A 21519-nucleotide genomic window follows, 5' to 3' on the forward strand; every position below is an offset into this window, starting at 1 on the left:
CCTATCTTTCTGCCACTTTTATTGCCCTCCCTCTTCCTCTGTATATAACTCTCAAGCTCTGGGCACATTGCAGTCTGAGAAAGGCCTTCCGAATTGATAAAGGAACCAAAATGTTATCCTGGTATATTTTATCCAGGAAAAAAACTGTAAAGTCATAAATCTGTTCAATTTAGACAATAGATATTTTTGCAAGAGTTTCATGGCTGTTTAGAAAGGTGTAGGCTAGACTTCTATGATTTTAATAGATTTTTATGATTACAAGAGCAATGCATGATTACTGTAGAAAATGTGGAAATTATGAAGATGAAAGCCAAAATCACCAGTAATCTCTACATCTGTCTCTTTTTTCCTGTGTGTGAAATGGAGAAAGTGATGTGTGAGTACTGTTCAATCTTTTGCCTTAACAATTTGGAAAAATATTTGATCTAAACATTTGCAGACATTGTTATAGATGTTAAATATTCCAGAATAGCCATTCAGTAATTTAATTAATTATAGCTCTGGTTTTAGATGTTTCACTTTTTCATGTTTTTTGCTTTTTCACATTTTGTGTAGTACAGATTTTAAGTCTTTTTTTCTGGCTACCCTTTATAAATTTTACTTGTCCTTGCTAGATGACGGCTTTTGTATTTATTCTGATGTGTCTTACGTTCTCAGTGTGGCCAACCCAGTATACCAGAATTGCTTTGAATATGGTTTCTGTGATTAGAGAGACTACATTCCAAAATCCTGTTGGTAGAGATGTGTCTTTTATTCTTATGGAAAGTTAAAAGATAAATTTCATTCCAAATCTCCTAATTTAGAAAAACAGTAATGTCCCCTGTTGGTCAAAAATCCTCACCTTTCTTTTGGCATTAAGACTCATAATGGAAACATTTATTCTACTTTATGGAATAAAATTTTGCTCCATTCAAAAAAAAAAAAAAAAAAAAAAGACTCAGCGGGGTGCAGTGGCTCACACCTGTAATCCCAACACTTTGGGAGGCCAAGGTGGGCGGATAACCTGAGGTCGGGAGTTCAAGACCAGCCTGACCATGGAGAAACCCCGTCTCTACTAAAAATGCAAAATTAGCTAGGCATGGTGGCGCATGCCTGCAATCCCTGCTACTTGGGAGGTTGAGGCAGGAGAATCATTTGAACCCGGGAGGTGGAGGTTGCAATGAGCCAAGATTGCGCCATTGCACTCCAGCCTGGGCAACAAGAGCGAAACTATGTCTCCAAAAAAATCAAAAACAAAAACAAAAAAAGACTCAACACTTTAGTTTCAGTTGTGGGAGAGCCAGAATCTTTGATACCATTGAGAGCAGTTGGGATTGAAGAATCTGGTATGAATTATACTAACCATTTTAAGTCATTCTAAAATTCTGTAAGTTTGATTAAAAATAAAATGTAATGAGTACTTTTATAATTTCAGAAATGAAAGCAATTTTAGAGTATTATTCAAAGACATGGGAAAGAAGACCGAAACTAATCTGTCTGTAGGTTAGGCATTACCAGTTACAATAAATACATTAAGTTATTTTAATACTGAAGTGTATTTTGTGTGGAGAAAAAACTGAGTAAATTTGACTTTTGGTTTGTGAAAGTTAAAAAGTGATATAAAGTAAAAATTTATTCATTTAACAAATACTTTATGGTTACTGTATTCCAGGCACTGTTTTAGGTAATGAGAAATTTTGAATCAAACAACAGAAAGATTAACTGGAATGTTAAAGATTGATAATTTTCCCAAGATTTTACCATCCTCAGTCCTGGCACTCACAGTTTGGTTCATTAGAAAATGCTTGGAAAAATGCCTAGGGGGATGTAAAACTATCTTTTTAATGATCTTATTCTGTTTCCTGTAGAGATCTAAGGAAGTTATAAACACTGATGTTATTCCTAATGCCCAGATAAAAGCCCTCAACCGGGGGCTTAAAAGAAAAAATAACTCTGGTAAGTTGTTCTTCACATGTGCTTGACGTTCTTTATTCACATCTTTCACCTTCATGATGTGAGACATGGAATGGAATTTTAAGTAGATTCTAGAGAAAATGCCAGATTTTATCTACTGGCATATGTTCTTCTGTGTCTGTTATTCATTGTGGTGAATATGATCTCCTGTGCTTTTATAGAAAAAGTACTTATTTTCTGAAATAATTCAACTGTGGAATTGTTAGGAAGTTGAATACAATATTGAGCTTCCAGAAATCTGTTTCTCATATTGAATTTTTAACACACCCATTGGGAAAATTATTTTCCCTTAAAATGGCATCAGCATGAGTGTGCTTTGAAAGGTAAAGTATTTTGTTAATCCAGTGAGTCCATAAAATTAACCATTATTGAGAAGGATCTTAGGTAAAGTGTAACTGATGCTTTTTATTTTTGTGAAAAGTACGTAGGACCAAATCCCCAAATTTGAAATGAGGCTAGTGATAATGGGGACTCTTCTATATGGGATAGCTTTAAGGACACACACATTAAATATATATATATATATTTTTTATGTGTGTGTTTATGAAATATTTATATAAAATACATTGACATTCTTTTTTTTTTTTTGAGACGGAATCTTGCTTTGTTGCCAGGCTCGAGTGCTGTGGCACAATCTTGGCTCACTGCAACCTCTACCTCCCGGGTTCAAGCGATTCTTCTGCCTCAGCCTCCCAAGTAGCTGGGACTACAGGTGCGTGCCACCATGCCCAGCTAATCTTTGTATTTTTAGTAGAAACAGGATTTTACCATGTCGACCAGATGGTCTCGATCTCTTGACCTCATGATCCTCCCGTCTTGGCCTCCCAAAGTGCTGGGATTATAGGCGTGAACCACTGCACCCAGCCACATTGATATTCTTAAATAAATAACAGTGATTGACTAAATGCTATTTCACGTTTCTGTTTAGCCTTTAGTACTGACTATTTTTATTAGGCTAAAACCTGATTAATTTTTGTTAAATTTTGTCAGAGTAAAACCTGATTAATTTGGCCTTGACCTAATTAAATAGTTAAAATGTGTAGTTTAGACGTACAGTTCTTAAGGAACCTCAGGTGCTTTATATTAGGTATTAAGTATCTTACAGTCAACCTCATTGCCCTTCATTTCTTTATTTGTAAAATGAGAACAAAATATCATCCATTATGGAAAATAGGAACACAGACTCAGAATTTAAAATATAACCTTATCAGTTTCTAAGAACAGTATGCAAGAAGAAGAGGGAGTATATATAGTTTAAACTCTTCAAGCTGTATGCTTCAAGCTATATGCTTCAAGCATATAGCTTGAAGAGTTTAAACTTCCTTTACTTACGTACCCATCAGAATTACTGGCTTTTCTATTAGACACTTACAACCTGAGACTCTTCTTGGGAAAGAATTGGGACAGTCAGCAGGAATGGGGAGACTTTGTGACATTCAGGTAAGGGAGAAGAGTTGAATCCTGTGGCATTCTGCAGAGAAGAAATCTTGACGTCAGTAACAGACCTTAGAAGCTCCATGTGAAAAGTACTGATAGCAAGCTTTTGGAAGAGTTACAGTATTTTTCCAGTGGTGAGGGGTAAAACATAAGGGTCTTCACAGACTTTTCCTTCAGCTGCTAGTTGTCGTTAAACATGTAACTCTGTCTGTTGTGGTGGCAGGTTTCTTCACAATCTCTCTTAGGGCGATTTTGAGTATTCAAGAAAATAACCCACTTAAAATACCCAGCACACACTTGGCAGCTAGGCTGAGATCAGTATTAGTACCTTGCTTTAATTTTCTCCTTATAACCTAGAACCATTTCAGAAAAAGCAGAATGCCATTGAGCAGTTTATTTTCTTTGAACGTTCTTATCGCCATTTCTACGTTCCTGTATCATGAGATCTTGACATTTGTTAATTCATTCACTAAAGGTTCACTCTTCCCTTGTGAGATGGCAACAGAAAAGTAGTGGAAGCAGTGACTGAGTATTTTCATTTAGGATTCTGCTGGGCATTGTTCAGGAAAATACATATTTTTATTTATTTATTTATTTATTTATTTATTTTTGAGACAGAGTTTCACTCTTGTTACCCAGGCTGGAGTGCAATGGCGCGATCTCGGCTCACCGCAACCTCCACCTCCTGGGTTCAGGCAATTCTCCTGCCTCAGCCTCCTGAGTAGCTGGGATTACAGGCACGCGCCACCATGCCCAGCTAATTTTTTTGTATTTTTAGTAGAGATGGGGTTTCACCATGTTGACCAGGATGGTCTCGATCTCTTGACCTCGTGATCCACCCGCCTTGGCCTCCCAAAGTGCTGGGATTACAGGCTTGAGCCACCGCGCCCGGCCAATATTTTTATTTTTATTTATTTATTTTTTTTGAGATGGAGTTTCTTGTTGCCCAGGCTGGAGTGCAATGACGCATTCTTGGCTGACTGCAATCTCCGCCTCCTGGGTTCAAGCAATTCTCTTGTCTCAGCCTCCCAAGTAGCTGGGATTACAGGCATGTGCCACCAAGCCCGGCTAATTTTTTGTATTTTTAGTAGAGACAGGGTTTCACCATGTTGACCAGGACGGTCTTGATCTCTTGACCTCATGATCCACCCACTTTGGCCTCCCAAAGTGCTGGGATTACAGGCATGAGCTACTGTGCCTGGCCAAAATACACATTTTTAAAACTTGTTTCACTTTTTTTTAACATGGTGACTATTCCTTTTTTTTCCTTTAGGTTAGTATTTCAGAAAAAATATAGATAATGGAAAACATTTGAAATCTGAAATTATATAAAATATTTAGTTTCAGCATTTGATTACACATTTGCTAGGTTGTAAACAAGAGACTATAAGAATGGAAACCTTTTTTGATGGTACAAAAAATTCACTAAGCTGCTAAGTTCTGGCTTAATTTAAAAAAAAGGAAAAATTCAAGTCATAATGTGTAAAACACAAATTGTAACTGTAGTAGCATTAAAGTTAGTAAATTAGGAATGCAAATGCTAAAATCTGCTATTTGTCCTTTAGAAAAAGGCTGGGATTGGTATGTGTGTGAAGGTTTCCAGCACATTCTTTATCAGCAAGCAGAAGCCTTAAAGAACCTCGGAGTAGGCCCAGAGTTAAAGGTAAATACATTTGTGACTAGATGCTAATTTTACATATTATTCTTAAAGAGCAGTAAGATTTAGAGTGGAACTAAGGAGAAATCAGTAATAATACTAGGGCTACTGGAAGAATAATTTTTCTGATGTGGAAGAATAATTTTTCTGATGTTTTTGCTTTAATCCTTTTAGTAGGCCAGCAATTCTGGAAGTGTGTTCTACAGGATGTAAATAAGCAATACATCTGAAAGAAAAATTTCAAGGTTTTAGTCTTTAGATACTTGGGAAACAACAGTTTAAATAAAGTAAAACTCAAATAACTTTGAGGGTTTATTAGTACCTTTTTTGTGTTAATGTGCTTGTTTAATTTCCAGGGAACGTCCTGTGTGGTGTTCACAATTTAAGAACAAAATCATCTGGTGTATGTATATAATGTCTCTCAGGACTCGAGTTCCACAGAATGTGCTTTGGACAGTGATATGTTAAACCAGTGGTTCACCTGAGTGTGCATCAGAATCACCTGGAGGGCTTGATAAAACACCAATCACTGGATGTTAGTCCCAGAATTTCTAAGTTAGTAGGTCAGGAGTAGGGCCTAAGAATGTGCATTTCTAATGAGTTCTTAAGGGACACCGATGCTTCCGGTGCAGAGACCACACTTTGACTTTGCTGCCTCCCTGGAGCAACATAGTATTTCTGCAGTTACTTGAATTTCATATTCCTTCATCTAGTACAAGCCGTTTCTGGAATGCTTTAAAAAGCCAGTTTTTTAGCAACAAGTTGTTCACTTGCTTCATATTCTTCATTGGAAACCAACTGTTGAGATTTCCAGCCTAGCTGGAGAGAGGGATCTATGCATATGTGAAATGAGTAGACATGAATTTATATGGTGATATACTCAAGTGATTTTTTTTAAGATGTGGAGTCTTGCTCTGTCACCTAGGCTGGAGTGCAGTGGCATGATCTTGGTTCACTGCAACCTCTGCCTCCCATGTTCAAGCAGTTCTCCTGCCTCAGCCTCCTGAGTAGCTGGGACTTAGGCATACGTCACCACGCCCTGCTAATTTTTTGTATTTTAGTAGAGATAGGGTTTCACCATGTTACCCAGGCTGGTCTCAAACTCCTGAGCTCAGGCAGTCTGCCTGCTTCGGCCTCCCAAAGTGCTAGGATTACAGGTGTGAGCCACCACCTCACTCATAAGTGATATTACTCATAAGTGATATTAAAGGCAAAAAGAGAACAAAGAAAGATCAATGTGGGCTGCAGTCACCAAGGAAATATTTGTAGAGGAGCCTTTGCTGTTCAAACTGGTGGTTGGGGCAAGCCAAAACAGAACAACCACGATTCCAGTGCATGACCTAAATGGATGCTGGGCCTACGTTGAAAGGCATTAAGAAAGGCCAGGTGCGGTGGCTCACGCCTATAATCCCAGCACTTTGGGAGACTGAGGCAGGTGGATCACAAGGTCAAGAGATCAAGACCATCCTGGTCAACATGGTGAAACCCCGTCTCTACTAAAAATACAAAAAATTAGCTGGGCATGGTGGCACATGCCTGTAATTCCAGCTACTCAGGAGGCTGAGGCAGGAGAATTGCCTGAACCCAGGAGGCGGAGGTTGCGGTGAGCCGAGATCGCGCCATTGCACTCCAGCCTGGGTAACAAGAGCAAAACTCCGTCTCAAAAAAAAAAAAAAAGGCATTAAGAATTAAAATTCAAAAACATGAAACAACAGGGGCTAATTATAGTCATTGCGTTAGGTATGATTGCTGATAGTGGAGGTTTGTGATCTGATTTCTCCTTATGTAGTTATTCTATGCATAAATGTTTAAAAATAGTTTTATACAGTTATACTGTATAGCTGTAGCAGGGTTTATTCCTGTGTGGCTTTATGCTCACTTCATTAGGGGTTAATTCTGAAAGCAATTTTTCTGAAATTAGCCAGTGAGCATAACTGTTTAGACCTGATCAGTTGAATAGCATTACGCCACATACACAGGCTCTAGAATCAGAACTGACTTCAAATCCTATTCATAGTTTTTCTACTTACTGGCTGGGTAATCTTGGCCAAGTTACTCAGTTTCTTCAATGGTAAAATGAAGCTAATAGCTGTCTTACAATATTGTGTTAGAGCCAAGGGATGCCTGGTACCTAGTAGATGACAAATAAATGGAAAAGTCTTTTTGTTTGTTTGTTTCTTTTTTTTTTTTTGAGACAGGGTCTTGCTCTGTTGCCCTGGCTGGAGTGCAGTGACCTGATCACAGCCCACTGCAGCCTCAACCTCCCAGACTTAAGTGATCCTGCCACCTCAGCCTCCCAAGTTGCTGGGACTACAGGCGTTTGCCACCACACCTGGCTAATTTTTAAAATTTTTTTGTAGAGACAAGGTCTTACTATGTTGCCTAGGCTGGTCTCGAACTCCTGAGCTCAAGCAATTTCTCCCACCTTGGCCTCTCAAAGTCTGGGGATTACAATAGTGAGCCACTGTGCCTGGCTGGAAAAGTTTTTTGTTTAGTTTTACTTTCGCTTGGGACTGGGTAGTAAACCTGGTAGCCGCTTTGCTCCTAACTAAAAATGTGGTCATGTATCAGTTGCCTTCTTACTCTGATCCTTAATTTACTTAATATGCAAAAGAAAAGGACTCAGTTAGGTGATTTTAATGTCCTTTCCTTCTCTAAAATCTAAAATTAAGAAGGATTTTTTTCTGTGTTTCTCAGATACCTGATACTATGATGATATTATAATTTTTTTTTTGTGGTGTGTGAGACGGAGTCTTGCTCTGTCACCAGGCTGGAGTGCAGTGGCGCGATCTCAGCTCACTGCAATCTCTGCCTCCTGGTTCAAGCGATTCCCCTGCCTCAGCCTCCTGAGTAGCTGGGTCTACAAGCGTGCACCACTATGCCTGACTAATTTTTTGTATTTTAGTTGAGACGGGTTTCACCATGTTGGCCAGGATGGTCTCAATCTTCAGACCTGGTGATCTGCCTGCCTCGGCTTCCGAAAGTGCTAGGATTACAGGCGTAAGCCACCATGCCCGCCCTATTATAATTCTTTTTAAGGAAAAGCAGGTAGGAGGACATTTAAATGGAAGCCTGAAACAGCCCTCCAGGTGATTCTGACAGGCACGTGAGCTTGAGAACCACTGGTTTAACATATCAGTCCCCAATGTGCATTTTATGGGACTCAGGTTCTGATAAATGCTACATATAGACACCAAAGATTTTGTTCTCAAATTGTAAATACGGTATAAAACACTTCCTGGAAATTGATATGTACATTAATATGTAAAGTACAAGAGAACTGTGGTATAGATATGCCTGCACATTTGTCGTCATAACCTGAATTACCCACCACTCATTTCCCTTCCACCTTAGAATGATGTTTTACATAATTTTTGGAAGCGCTACCTTCAGAAGAGCAAGCAGGCATATTGTAAGAACCCAGTTTATTCCACTGGAAGGAAACCTACGGTAAGTCACACGGCTGAAAAGTTGGACTAAAAGGCATGTCTAGTGAGATGTAGAGATGAAGATGGGTCCATGACCAGTTTGAGTATCTGGGATTATGATGCTTGTCAGAGGATTTTCAATTAAGAGGTTCTGTTAGAGTCCAGAAGGACAGGGTCACTGATTTAAGCACTGGAATACGGTTTTTTTCTTCACGTTTTCCTGCAGTGTTCAATTAATTTTCACATCTTATTAGACCAGTTGAAACGTAAAGGAATTTGTGGTTGATTTTCTAAATACAAGATAGAATTTCTAGCACTGTACTATTAAAATAATTTTTGCATATATTGTTCTGTTTGCTTGGAATGCCTACTTACTTTATGTGGCATTTCATGATTCAGCTCAATTATCATCTCTTAGAAGCCTATGTGAAGAAAAATAAATCTAGATATTCTCCCACATCCATCAGAACAGCTATATTTTTACTAGTTTCTTTGTAACTGCTTTATGAATGTGCCATATAACATTTTGTTTAGGGTTGAGGGTGGTTCTACTGCTACGAAAGGCAAGTTTGATAATTTTTTTGGTTCATTTGTTTGGTTTTTGTTGAGATGGAGTTTCGCTCTTGTCGCCCAGGCTTAAGTGCAATGGCGCAATCTCAGGTCACTGCAACCTCTGCCTCCTGGATTCAAGTGATTCTCCTGCCTCAGCCTCTCAAGTAGCTGGGATTACTGGTGCCGGCACCATCCCTGGCTAATTTTTGTATTTTTAGTATAGATGGGGTTTCACCATGTTGGCCAGGCTAATCTTGAACTCCTGACCTCAGGTGATCCGGCATCACCTGAGGTCAGGAGTGCCTCAGCCTTCCAAAGTGCTGGGATTACAGTAATGAGCTACCACGCTCGGCCAGTTTCATAATTTTTGATGTGTGGTACAGATACTCCTTAGCATGGGGTCACATCCCCATTAACCCATTGTAAGCTGAAAATATCTTTAAGTTGAAAATGCAGGCTGAGTGTTATGGCTCACAACTGTAATCTCAACACTTTGAGAGGCTGGGGCAGGAGGATTGCTTTAGCCCAGAAGTTTGAGACCAGCCTGAGTAACATAATGAGACCCCCTACTCGATAAAAAATACAAAAATATGTACCAAGCATGGTGACACATGCCCTATAGTCCCAGCTACTTGGGAGGCTGAGGTGGGAGGACTGCTTGAGCCTAGGAGGTTGAGGCTGCAGTGAGCTATGATCACTACTACACTCCAGCCTGGGCAACAGAGTGAGACTTTGTCTTAACAAAAGGAAAAAGCATTTAATATACCCAACCTACTGAACATCATAGCTTAAGACTAGCCCACCTTAAACATGCTCAAGACACTTATACATTAGCCTACAGTTGGACAAAAGTCATCAAATACAAAATCTATTTTATAATAAAGGGTTGAATGTCTCATGTAATTCATTGAGTACTTTATTGAAAGTGAAAACAGTATGATTGCATGGGTACTTGTATAGTTTTGGCTCGTGCATATTGCTTTGCACCACAGTAAAGTCAAAACATCACAAGTCAGGGCTCATCTGTGGTTACTCTTCATATGGCTAGAAGAGATTCAGGATCTGTTTGATACACATTTGTTAAGGGCTTGGGAATTTGGCCCAGTGTTTCCTTGTTTGCTTGCGTTCTCATAGTTTCCACATCCAGAGTTTAGAGACCCAGGACTAAGAAACCCAGGTCTGAGTGAAGAGTAGGTTACAGAGATGAACAAAAGAGAACCTCTGAGCTGCTTGAGTATCCTCATGTGATACTGATCCCAAGAAGGAGAAGAGCAGTCGAGTCATGCAGGATAATGATGGTTATTCTAGGGGGCTGGGGGGAGGGAGGGCAACCTGAGAAAGCTAACTGAAAAAAATTAAAAAGGGGAATAACCGAATGAGTTCTTTTGGGGAATGTTTTAAAATATGAGACAATGAATTTAAATAAACTCACAAGAGAAATAACTTGAATATAACTAGAAAAGATATTTTATAATCACAACTATGAAACATACTATCTTGATACATGAGATAGATACATCTTAAGAAAATCACAAGATGCTGTATGGTTTTAAGGTAACACATTAAAAAAAAAAGAATTACTTGAACTACTTAGAACTTGAACTTTAAAATTTCATAGCTAAGGTATTTGTTAATTGTATTTATGCCGTAGGACTTTGCTTAGCACATAGAAAATATGCATCAAAACCTGGGATTCTCTGATATTTAAATATTTTGGGGTTAGATTTTTTTTTTTTAAAGGTTTTGCTAGACGAGTAAATTTAAGTGTAAAGCAATATTAGCATCATGCGAAAATCTTGGTGAATACTTAGTAAGTAAAATATTAAGCTGATAAATGAATTGGTAAGATAATTTCTACTTCAAGAGTACAGCCATACTCTATTTTGAAAGGAAATGGGAACAATTACTTTTAAATTAGAAACGTAGTTTTCTCAAACATATCCATTAAATATTTCCTTAGTGCTTTGGCTATAACTGTTTTGAGAATAGTAAGAGGACTGCATCTGAATCCTGGTTCTTACTTTTGAGCTGTGTTATCTTTGGTGAGGTAAATTACTGAAAATGATCAGAAAAAGTAAATTAACAAGCAAATATAGAGTGGGGAAGGATGCTATTTAAGAAGTCCCTAGGCACTTCCTATACATAGTACACTAAAGTTTAAGAAGCACTGGTGTAGATGAGAAATGATGGTGGTTGGGACCAGGTGGTAAAACTGAAAGTGATAAGTAATAGGATTCTATATAAACTCTGAAGATAGAGCCAACAGAATTTCCTGATGGATTGGATGTGGGGTGTGAGAGAAAGAGAGGAATAGGAGTCAATGATGACTCTAAGGTTTTTGACCTGAGCAGCTGGAAGGAAGTTGTCATCAACTGAAGGGTAAGTGGGCTAGGAAGGTCAGGGGTTCTGTTTTGGACATGTTAAGTTTGAGAAAGCTGTTAGCATCTGTATTAGTCCATTTTCACACTGCTATAAAAATATTACCTGAGACAGGGCAATTTCTAAACAAAAGAATTTTAATTGACTGACAGTTCCACATGGCTAGGGAGGCCCTAAAAAACATGCAATTATGGCCGAAGGCGGGAGAGAGATAGAGAGGAGAGAAGAGAGAAAGAGAATGCATCCACGCACATGCAGGGGAAACCATCAGATCGCATGAGAACTCCCTCACTATCATGAGAACAGCATGGGGGAAACCACTCCCGTGATTCAGTCACCTCTCACCAGGTCTCTCTCTCAACATGTGGGGGTTACAATTCAAGATGAGATTTGGATGGGGAGCCAAACCATGTCATTCCACCCCTGGCCCCTGCCAAATCTCATATTCTTCTCACGTTGCAAAATCAATCATGCCTTCCTAACAGTCTCCCAAAGTCATAACTCATTCCAGCATTAATTCATTAACTCTAAAGTCCAAGTCTGAAGTCTTATTTGAGATAAGGCAAGTACCCTCCACCCATGAACCTGTAAAATAAAAAACAAATTAGTTACTTCCAAGATGAAACGAGGGAACAGACATTGGGTAAATGTTCCCAATCCAAATGTGATAAATGGCCAAAACAAAGGGACCACAGGCCCCATACAAGTCTGAAACCCAGCAGAGCATTCACTAAATCTTAAAGCTCCAAAATAAGCTTTGACTCCGTGTTTCACATCCAGGCATGCTGATGCAAGGGGTGGTCTTGCAAGGCCTTGGGCAGCTCTGCTCCTGTGGCTCTGCAGGGTGCAGCCTCCAAGGCTACTTTCATGGGCCACTGTTGAGTGCCTGTGACTTTCTAAGCACATGGTGCAAGCTGTCAGTGGATCTGTCATTCTGCAGTCTGAGGACAGTGGCCCTCTTTTCACATCTCAACTAGATGATGCCCCAGTGGTGACTTTGTGTTGGGACTTCAGCCCCACATTTCCCCTCTGCATTGCCCTAGAAGAGGTTTTCCATCAGGACACCTCCCCTGCAGTAGACTCCTGCCTGAACATCCAGGCATTTCTGTACATCCTCTAATCTAGGCAGAGGTTCCCAAACCTCAGCTCTCATCTTCTATGCACCCACAGGCCTAACACCACGTGAAAGCTGCCAAAGCTTGGGGCTTGCACCCCCTGAAGCCATGGCCTGAGCTGTACTTGGTGCCTTTTAGCCACAGCTGGAGCTGGAGTGGCTGGGATGCAGGGTGCCATATCCTAAGGCTGTACAAAGTAGCTGGGCCCTGAGCCCAGCCCACGGAATTATTTTTCCTTCCTAGGCCTCTCGGCCTGTGATGGGAAAGACTGTCTCAAAGATCTCTGACATGCCTGGAGACATTTTTCCCATTGTCTTGGCTGTTCACATTCACTCCTCATTACTTATGCAAATTTCTGCAGCTAGCTTGAATTTCTCCCCAGAAAATGGACTTTCCTTTTCTTTACTTTTTTTTTTTTGAAACGAAGTCTCAGTCTGTCACCCAGGCTGGAGTGCAGTGGCATGATCTTGGCACACTGCAACCTCCGCCTCCCAGGTTCAGGCAATTCTCCTGCCTCAGCTTCCTGAGTAGCTGGGATTATAGGCATGTGCCACCACACCCAGCTAATTTTTTTTTTTTTTTTTTTTTAGTAGAGATGAGGTTTCAGCATGTTGGTCAGGCTGGTCTCAAACTCCTGACCTCGTGATCCACCTGCCTCGGCCTCCCAAAGTGCTGGGATTACAGGTGTGAGCCACCATGCCCAGCCAGGTTTTTCTTTTCTATCTCACGGTCCAGCACAAATTTTTCAAACTTTTATGCTCTGCTTCCCTTTTAAATAAAACTTCTAGTTTCAGATCATCTCTTTGTGAATGCACATGACTGAATGCTTTCAGAATCAGCCAGGTCACCCTCTTGAATGCTTTGCTACTTAGAAAGTTCTTCTGCCAGATACCCTGAATCATGTTGCTCAGCTTCAGAGTTCTATCGATTTCTAGGGCGGGGGCCAAATGCCACCAGTCTCTTTGTTGAAGCATAGCAAGGGTAACCTTTACTCCAGTTCCCATCTGAAACCACCTCAGCCTGGACTTCATTGTCCATATCACTATCAGCATTTTTGTTTGTTTGTTTGTTTGTTTGTTTGTTTGTTTTGAGACGGAGTTTCACTCTTGTTACCCGGGCTGGAGTGCAATGGCGCGATCTCGGCTCACCGCAACCTCCGCCTCCTGGGTTCGGGCAATTCTCCTGCCTCAGCCTCCTGAGTAGCTGGGATTACAGGCACGTGCCACCATGCCCAGCTAATTTTTTGTATTTTTAGTATAGACGGGGTTTCACCATGTTGACCAGGATGGTCTTGATCTCTCGACCTCGTGATCCACCCACCTCGGCCTCCCAAAGTGCTGGGATTACAGGCTTGAGCCACCGCGCCCGGCCTTTTGTTTGTTTTTTTGAGATGAAGTGTTGCTCTGTTGCCCAGGCTGGAGTGCAGTGGTGCCATCTAGGTTCACTGCAACTCCGCCTCCCGGGTTCAAGTGATTTTTGTGGCTTAGCCTCCGAAGTAGCTGGGACTACAGATGTGTGCCACCATGCCCAGCTAGTTTTTTGTATTTTTAGTAGAGATGGGGTTTACCCATTTTGGTCAGGCTGATCTTGAACTCCTGACCTCAGGTGATCTGCCCACCTTCACCTCTGAAAGTGCCTGGATTACAGGCATAAGCCATTGCACCCATCCGCAAACAGCATTTTGATCACAATCATTCAACAAGTTTCTAAGAAGTTTCAAACTTACTTTCATCCTTCTGTCTTCATCTGAGCCCTCCAAAGTGTTCCAACCCCTGCTTGTTACCCAGTTCCAAAGTTGCTTCCACATTTCCAGGTATCTTTATAGTGGTATTCTACTCCTGGTGTCGATTCCCTGTGTTAGTCCATTTCCATACTCCTGTAAAGATAATACCTGAGACTCGGTAATTTATAAACAAAAGTTGTTTAATTGGTTTAGAGTTCTGCATGGCTGGGAGGCCTCAGGAAACTTACAATCGTGGTGGAAAGCAAAGATGAAGCAAGGCATGTCCTCCATGGCAGCAGGAGAGAGAAAGTGTGCAGGGGAAACTGCCACTTTTAAAACGATCAGATCTCATGAGAACTCCCTTACCATCATAAGAACCGCATGGGGAAACCACCCCCATGATCCAGTCACTTCCTACCGGTTCCCTCTCTCCAGATGTGGGGATTACAGTTCAAGATGAGATTTGGGTGGGGACACAGAGCCAAAACGGTATCAAGCATTCAAGGGGAAATTCAAGTCTGTAGTTCAGGAGAGAGGTCTGGATTGGAGACATAACTTTGGAAGCTGTCAGTTTATATTATCATGAAACCTAACATGCCATTGTTTGTAAGATACACCATTACTTTAAGTACCACTAAGAAAGAAAAGAGTGCTGCAAATTCAGTTGTGACATGCCAATGATTATAAGATAAATCTCGATTTCTGGGATGTTACAATGTGGTGGTAGGGGGTACATTTTACAATTTGAAGATAGTAGCTAGTATTTAAAACCATAAGACCAGATAACATCACCAACATGTGAAGAGAGAGGGGACCAAAAACTGAGCTCTAGGTCATTCTAGTTTTAAGATGTTTGGGATAAAAGAGGAACTGACAAAAATTCTTAGGAACAATGTGAACTAAGAACATGGCTGAGAGAATGAGCACTCTGGAAACTAAGGGAACAAAGTGTTTCAAGAAGAGAACAGTGATCAGCTGTGATAAATGCTGTCACTAGGTCAACAAGAAAGAGGGCTACAACGTGGTTAGTGAAGAGTGGGATCAAAACCTTGATTGGAATGGAATGTAAGGTAGACTGAGAGGAGAGAAACTGGAGACAACAAATCTGGACTTTTTCAAGGCGTTTTGCTGCAACAAGTACAAAGAAAAGGCATGGTTGCTGGGGTCAAGGGAGAGCTTTTAAAAAGTGGGGTAAATGGTAGCATATTTATGGACTGATAGGAATGATGCAGGAGAGAAAAAGTTACGATGGAGAGAAAGTAGACGTGAATCTCTGAATATACAAAGGGGTGGGATTAAGTGCACAAATAGAGAAACTGGCTTTAGACAGGAGTTTGAATAGTACAATCGGGCAGAGGCAGAGTATGTGGTAGAGCTGCTGGCCGTGGTTAACTGGGAACCTGTGGAAGTTTTCTCAGTATGTTCAGGCTCATCAGCCAGCTTTCTGGTGCAGCCTCCCTCTCGTAGGGCTTCCCTATAGGGAGGGGATGTGCTTGACAGAGGACACAAGCATCTTATTTCATTCTCTGAGTTTTTTTTTTTCTTCATTGTCTTATGATCCTCTTTAACAGGAGACTTATCTTCTTGTAGTAAGATCAAGTTTCTTGGCCTGCAGGGTTGAAATCATGCCTTTTGGACTGTGATTGGTTTCCCTAGGTAATGTCAGCTAATGAGGTATTTAGGTAGCCAGCCAGCTGACCTTTTTAGGGACTCTGTCATTTCAAGAGTACATGTGTGAACAATTAAACAGTGGCATAAGATAGTATATCCTTGTTGATTACATGTTACAAATCATGTGTGCTATAGGAGTTCAAGGCAAGGAGAAACCACTGAAGAGCAGGTTGGAAAGACAGCATGAGGAGTAGGTAATGAGTCAGAGAGAGGGGGAAAGGGATAGTTCAGGCAGGAGAACCAGAATTACCAAAGATACAAAGCAAAAATTCCCCAGGTAGGTTTGGTAAAAAAGAGGCCAGCCAGCATGTGTGGAGTCATTATTGATGCTCGATGTTTTCAGTGGTGAAGATATTAGCACTGTAAGAGAGATGTTCACTGAAGAAGAAGGAGACCTGATGGGGAGGGCTGGCAGCCGGTTTCCTGGCTCATCTTTGTCTGGGACCCTTCTCTAAGAAGCATTGCTGGGAGCTGTCAGGAGCATGTTTCAGAAGTAAGGGACTTGGCAGACAGTTGCCGTTTTCTAGAGGGGTTTCTTTTATGGTATTTGTGATGGTCAGGAATTGTTTAAGTTCACAGAAATTAACTGTTTAAAACTGTTATGCAACAGTTTTATTTATATTATTTTGCAAACAGGTATCAGAAGATGATCTCAGTCATTCAGACTGGGCTAGTGAGCCTGAGCTGCTAAGTGATGTCAACTCTCCTTTTCTTGAAAGTGAAATGGAATCTCAGTCTCATGTCCACACTCGAAAATCTTTCCCCATCAGCAAAGCATCGCAATCAGGTAAAAATGAAAACCAAACCATTTAGAATTTTAGAGCTAGTATGCCCCTTAAAAATAATTTAGTCTGATCTGATATTCCATGGAAAGGGAACTTGGTCTAGCAAGGAAGAATGACTTGCTGAATCATATGGCTAAGACAAAGGCAAACTAAATGAAATCTTAGCGTAATTTTTTAAAAGGTACATTGTCTCCATGTGAGTTGTTTTGTGTGTGATTTTAAAGGGGTGTAACGATCAAGTGGATCCACAAAGAAGGAGGCTACTTCAAAAACATCATATATGTGTGGGCTCAGAGTTTTCAAAGAAAAGTTGTAGCAGAAAAATACTATAAAGTAGCCATATGGTAAAATAGACAAAGATGATATGTCCAATTTCTAAGCATAGACTAAAATACAAGCCGAGTAAAATTTACCTTGTTACATGTGTGTTTTACTTTCTGGTATAATTCCATAACTTGAAATAGATAAGGAAAATATTTAAGATCAAAATATAGGCCTTCTTCCTAAAGCATTCATTAATTTTAGTTGTTCCTTTACTACATTTCTTTAAAAAAATTTTTTTTTTAAATGATGGAAAACAGACCAGGTTTTCCAAACCCTCTAGTGTTAGAAATTGTTTATTGGTATCTGGGTTAAGTGTAGTTAAATTTTTCAACAAGCATTCCTTGCCCTACACAAATTAAAAATTTCTTTATCAGTGTATTCCCATCTGAGCACAAGACCTGACCTCAGGTGATCCACCAGCCTCGGCCTCCCAAAGTGCTGGGATTACAGGCATGAGCCATCACACCCGAGCCCCTAGAGCTTTCTTTTAGTTTTTAGATTAGTTTTACATTGTGCTGGACTGCATAGTGACACAGATATCAAATAAGTTACTTTTTGCGTAAAGTGTTAGGATCATACACTAATTGGGCAGCAAGGAATTTTCGGAGTTTTCTTCTCTACCTTTTCAGACAAGCCTGAGCTCAGGTAGTCCCAGAAGACCTGTAAAAACCGTTTAAAGAAAAGGTATTAGCTTCTTTTAAAGCATCATGATTGTTTTGTTTACCTATGTTTAACAGCTTTGTTTGCTTTTTTTTTTTCTTTGACACAGAGTTTAGCTCTAGTTGCCCAGGCTAGAGTGCAATGGCCTAATCTCGGCTCACTGCAAACTCTGCCTCCTGGGTTCAAGCAGTTCTCCTGCCTCAGCCTCCCAAGTAGCTGGGACTACAGGCACGCACCACCACACCCGACTAATTTTTTTTGTATTTAATAGAGATTCCACCATGTTGGTCAGGCTGTTCTTGAACTCCTGACCTCAGGTGATCCACCAGCCTTGGCTTCCCAAAGTGCTGGGATTACAGGCATCAGCCACCATGCCCAACCCCCTAGAGCTTTCTTTTAGTTTTTACATTAGGAGTAATTATTTGGAGGGTGCAGTGGTTCACACCTGTAATCCCAGCATTGTGGGAGGCCAAGGCAGGCAGATTACTTGAAGTCAGGAGTCCGAGACCAGCCTGGCCAACATGGTGAAGCCCTGTCTCTACTGAAAATAAAAAAATTAGCTAGGCATGGTGGTACGCACTGGCATTCCCAGGGAGGCTGAGGTAAGAGAATCGCTTGAACCGGGAGGCGGATGTTGCAGTGAACTGAGATTGTACCACTGTACTCCAGTGTGGGCGACAGAGCAAGACTCTCTCTTAAAAAAAAAAAAAAAAAAAAAAAGTAATTATTAATGAAACTCAACATAAAACTATAAAATTCAGATAGTCACAAAGAAAGTAAAACCACCAGGTATCGTACCAACCAGAAATTACCACTACTGCTATTTTAGATCATTCCAGAAAGTTTTCCCTTCATATATATATATATATATATATAGGGAAAGAGTTTGTATTTGTAAAAATTTGAATTATTTCTTCATTCTTTAAATTTTTAAATCAAAATTGTACATGCATATAATTCAAATCTTTCCGTAAGTCGTTATAAAAAGTTGCAAATATAAAAAAAATTTTAAATTTGTAGTCTACCAGTCCTAGTGGCTCACACCTGTAATCCCAGCACTTTGGGAAGCCAAGGAGGGAGGTTCACTTGAACCCAGGAGTTCAAGCCCAACCTGGGCAACATAGTGAGACCACCATCAAAAAATAAAAAAATTAGCTGGGCATGGTGGTGCTTGCCTACAGTCCCAGCTACTCAGGCAGCTGAGGTTGCAGGAGTGCTTGAGCCAGGAGGTTGAGGCTACAATATGCTGTGATCATGCCACTACACTCTAGCCTGGGTGACAGAGCAAGACCCTGTCTTAAAAAAAATAAAATTTGTAGTGTACCTTCAGCTAATGTCCTATTCCCAAGAGACATTCATTTTCAACTCTTTTGTAACTTCCATATCTCTATATCACATGCTTCTAGTATTACATCTCGATTTCTGGTTTGGGACATTAGCTATTGAATTCCATTTTAGCTTTTTCATACATTCCTCATTGTCCCTCCTCTGCACGTAGCCACCAGTACATGAGTGTGTGTTTCTCATTCTCTCTCTTCCCAATATAATTACTATAATTTTTTACTAGATCAGTATTTACGCTTAAATTATTATAAATGTATAAATGTTATTTAGACTGAGCCATATAGCTTACTATGCTATGATTACTTTTTCTCTATATCCTGTGGTTTTCTTGGAGTTGATAATTATTTATTTAGTTTTCTGTTGATCACTAATGTATAATTTATTAGTAATGTATCTCCACACTTCCTCCCAGTTCTTCTAATCTCTTAATACCTTAGTATTCTATCAATTTCATCTTCTGGAAGAAGTCTCCCTGGAGCCTCTGCTCTGCTCTGATCTAGAATGATGCCTCTAGACTTGTGGCCTGGCTGACTTTAGTATCTCTCTTTACCAGCATCCTCAGATACTGTCATTTCTCTTTTGTTGGATTTTTTAATTTTCTGCATCCCATTTCTTCTTCTTTCCTGGATTACCCTTCCATTTTTGTGGAGTGTTTCTTATTTCACAGAGAATATTAATGATCTGTCATCCCTGACTTGATGTTTTGGCCTTTGCTTTTTTTATATGTTTAGTGAGCCTAGGGTAGCTATTCTTACTTAAACATGGAGACTAAAAGTTGATAGAAAGCTTTGTTTCCCTGGTGAGTCTTGTCAGCTCTGCTCTGTATGCAAGGTTGTTTTCTCAGTGAACACCACCCCCCCCCCACCCTCCCAGCATTATCATCTTTCAGTCTTTCCCCCCTGGAGCTGATCAGATTCCTCAGAGCTTTGAATCTTCTGTTTGGCGGGTGTGTAATCCAGGCTGTCACTGTTCTGGGAACTGGGTAGGAAGAAGGAGGCCTGAGGGGAATGGGAGACTGTTTTAGTATTCAGGATGTAAACTTTCACTTAAGCCTCCTATTTTCACTTCTCAATGGTGCATGTGACTGGCATGCCTTATTCTAGAGACCTCTCTGGAAAAGAAATTTCCAGTTTTTGGCCAAGACTGGGGAGGGGCAGTCATTTAACTGCATGGATTTCGGATAAGAATCTGGATGTCGAACTGCTTCTTAATCTGAATTTTAAGCAGTCATCCTAGTGTTAGGCCTGCCTTCATGCAGTTTCTAGGGGTGTGAGTTTCACCAATTCCTGCACCGTCTTTCGGGATCCCCAGTGAAAACTGCTTTTTGGCTTTCCCCACTACTGGCTTTGAATCTAGCTTTCTCAGGACTGCTAAGGCAGTAATCACCTGTCTGTATGCTTTTCGACTTCTCAAATTTTATTGTTCTTGTCACCTTTTTCATATTATTTGTTCTCAGGTTTACATGTTTTAAAAATTCTCTTTAAAATAATTGTTGTAGCAGGAGAGAGCAGAGGCTAATGTACGTTTTCAATTTGCCACCTTAACTAGGGGTCCTTACATATTATAAGGAATATACCAAAAAAAAAAAAAAAAGTCATCTATGTGTATACACACACACACACACACACACACACACACAATTTATTTTATGGAAATCTGTGACTTTATATGTTCATTTAAAACTGATGGTCCTTAAACTTTAGCATCCATCAGAATCACTTGGAAAGCTTGTTAAAACTCAGTGATTTGTAGTTCTATTAGGTTCTCAGGTGATACTAATACCGCTGGTCCAGGCGTATACTTTGAGAACCACTAATCTAAAGTATTATGGACATTGTTTTGTAGTATACCATTGCATGGAATTATTTAATTAAACTTCTATTCCTAGTATTTAGGTTGTTCTAAATTCTTTTGTATTATAAACTGCTGCCACAACATTCCTTGACCCTGAACCTTTGCATAGCTTCCAAATCATTTCTCTGGGGTGAAATCTTCAAAGTAGAACTGTTGGGCCTATTTGCACATAGGTTTCTACTCTGTGCTAGAGATTGTTCTGGGCACTGGGACACAATGGTGGTGAGACTGTCCACCTTCAAGGTGTTTATATTGTAGTAGGAGATAGGCAGTAAATGCCCAAATAAAGAACATTTAGTTACTGATAAGTGCTATGAAAAAAGGACTTACAGAATTTGGAGAAAGGGATTTTTGAGGAGTGATTTTAAGAGTTATGTTTAAGAAAGCGGAGCTTCTCAGGGGCATTGCTAGGCCTGCTTCTTTATCTACCCTTACTCCTTAGGTGACTTCACCTAATACTTCAACTTTAACCAACCACCAACTATATGCTGAAACGAAAATTCCTGTCTCTCATCCCACCTCTCCTCCAAAGTATAGATTCTTATATTCAGCTGCTGACTCAACATTTCTATTGGTGTGCTTAATAAGAGTCACACTTAATACAAGTAATTCTAACACTGAGATTTCTCTCATCAAA

At 40.1% G+C, this 21519-nt stretch overlaps 1 protein-coding gene across 4 annotated transcripts in view; it reads left to right on the plus strand.

Annotated features, from left to right (window-relative positions):
• The window catches only part of TAF1B (TATA-box binding protein associated factor, RNA polymerase I subunit B), an 81342-nt gene that overhangs the window by 4037 nt on the left and 55786 nt on the right, over positions 1 to 21519 (plus strand). For all 4 annotated transcript variants that reach the window (XM_074393893.1, XM_003927222.3, XM_010337948.3 and 1 more), the window contains exons 3-6: positions 1848 to 1935; positions 4956 to 5053; positions 8402 to 8497; positions 16552 to 16702. Coding sequence is in view for 3 of the 4 variants with exons in the window: in XM_003927222.3 (XP_003927271.1) it covers positions 1848 to 1935; positions 4956 to 5053; positions 8402 to 8497; positions 16552 to 16702 (433 nt within the window). In the remaining variant the exon portion in view is untranslated. The remainder of the gene's footprint in view (positions 1 to 1847; positions 1936 to 4955; positions 5054 to 8401; positions 8498 to 16551; positions 16703 to 21519) is intronic.

This window comes from Saimiri boliviensis, chromosome 1 (assembly GCF_048565385.1).
Source record: "Saimiri boliviensis isolate mSaiBol1 chromosome 1, mSaiBol1.pri, whole genome shotgun sequence".
In the NCBI taxonomy this organism is placed as follows: domain Eukaryota; kingdom Metazoa; phylum Chordata; class Mammalia; order Primates; family Cebidae; genus Saimiri; species Saimiri boliviensis.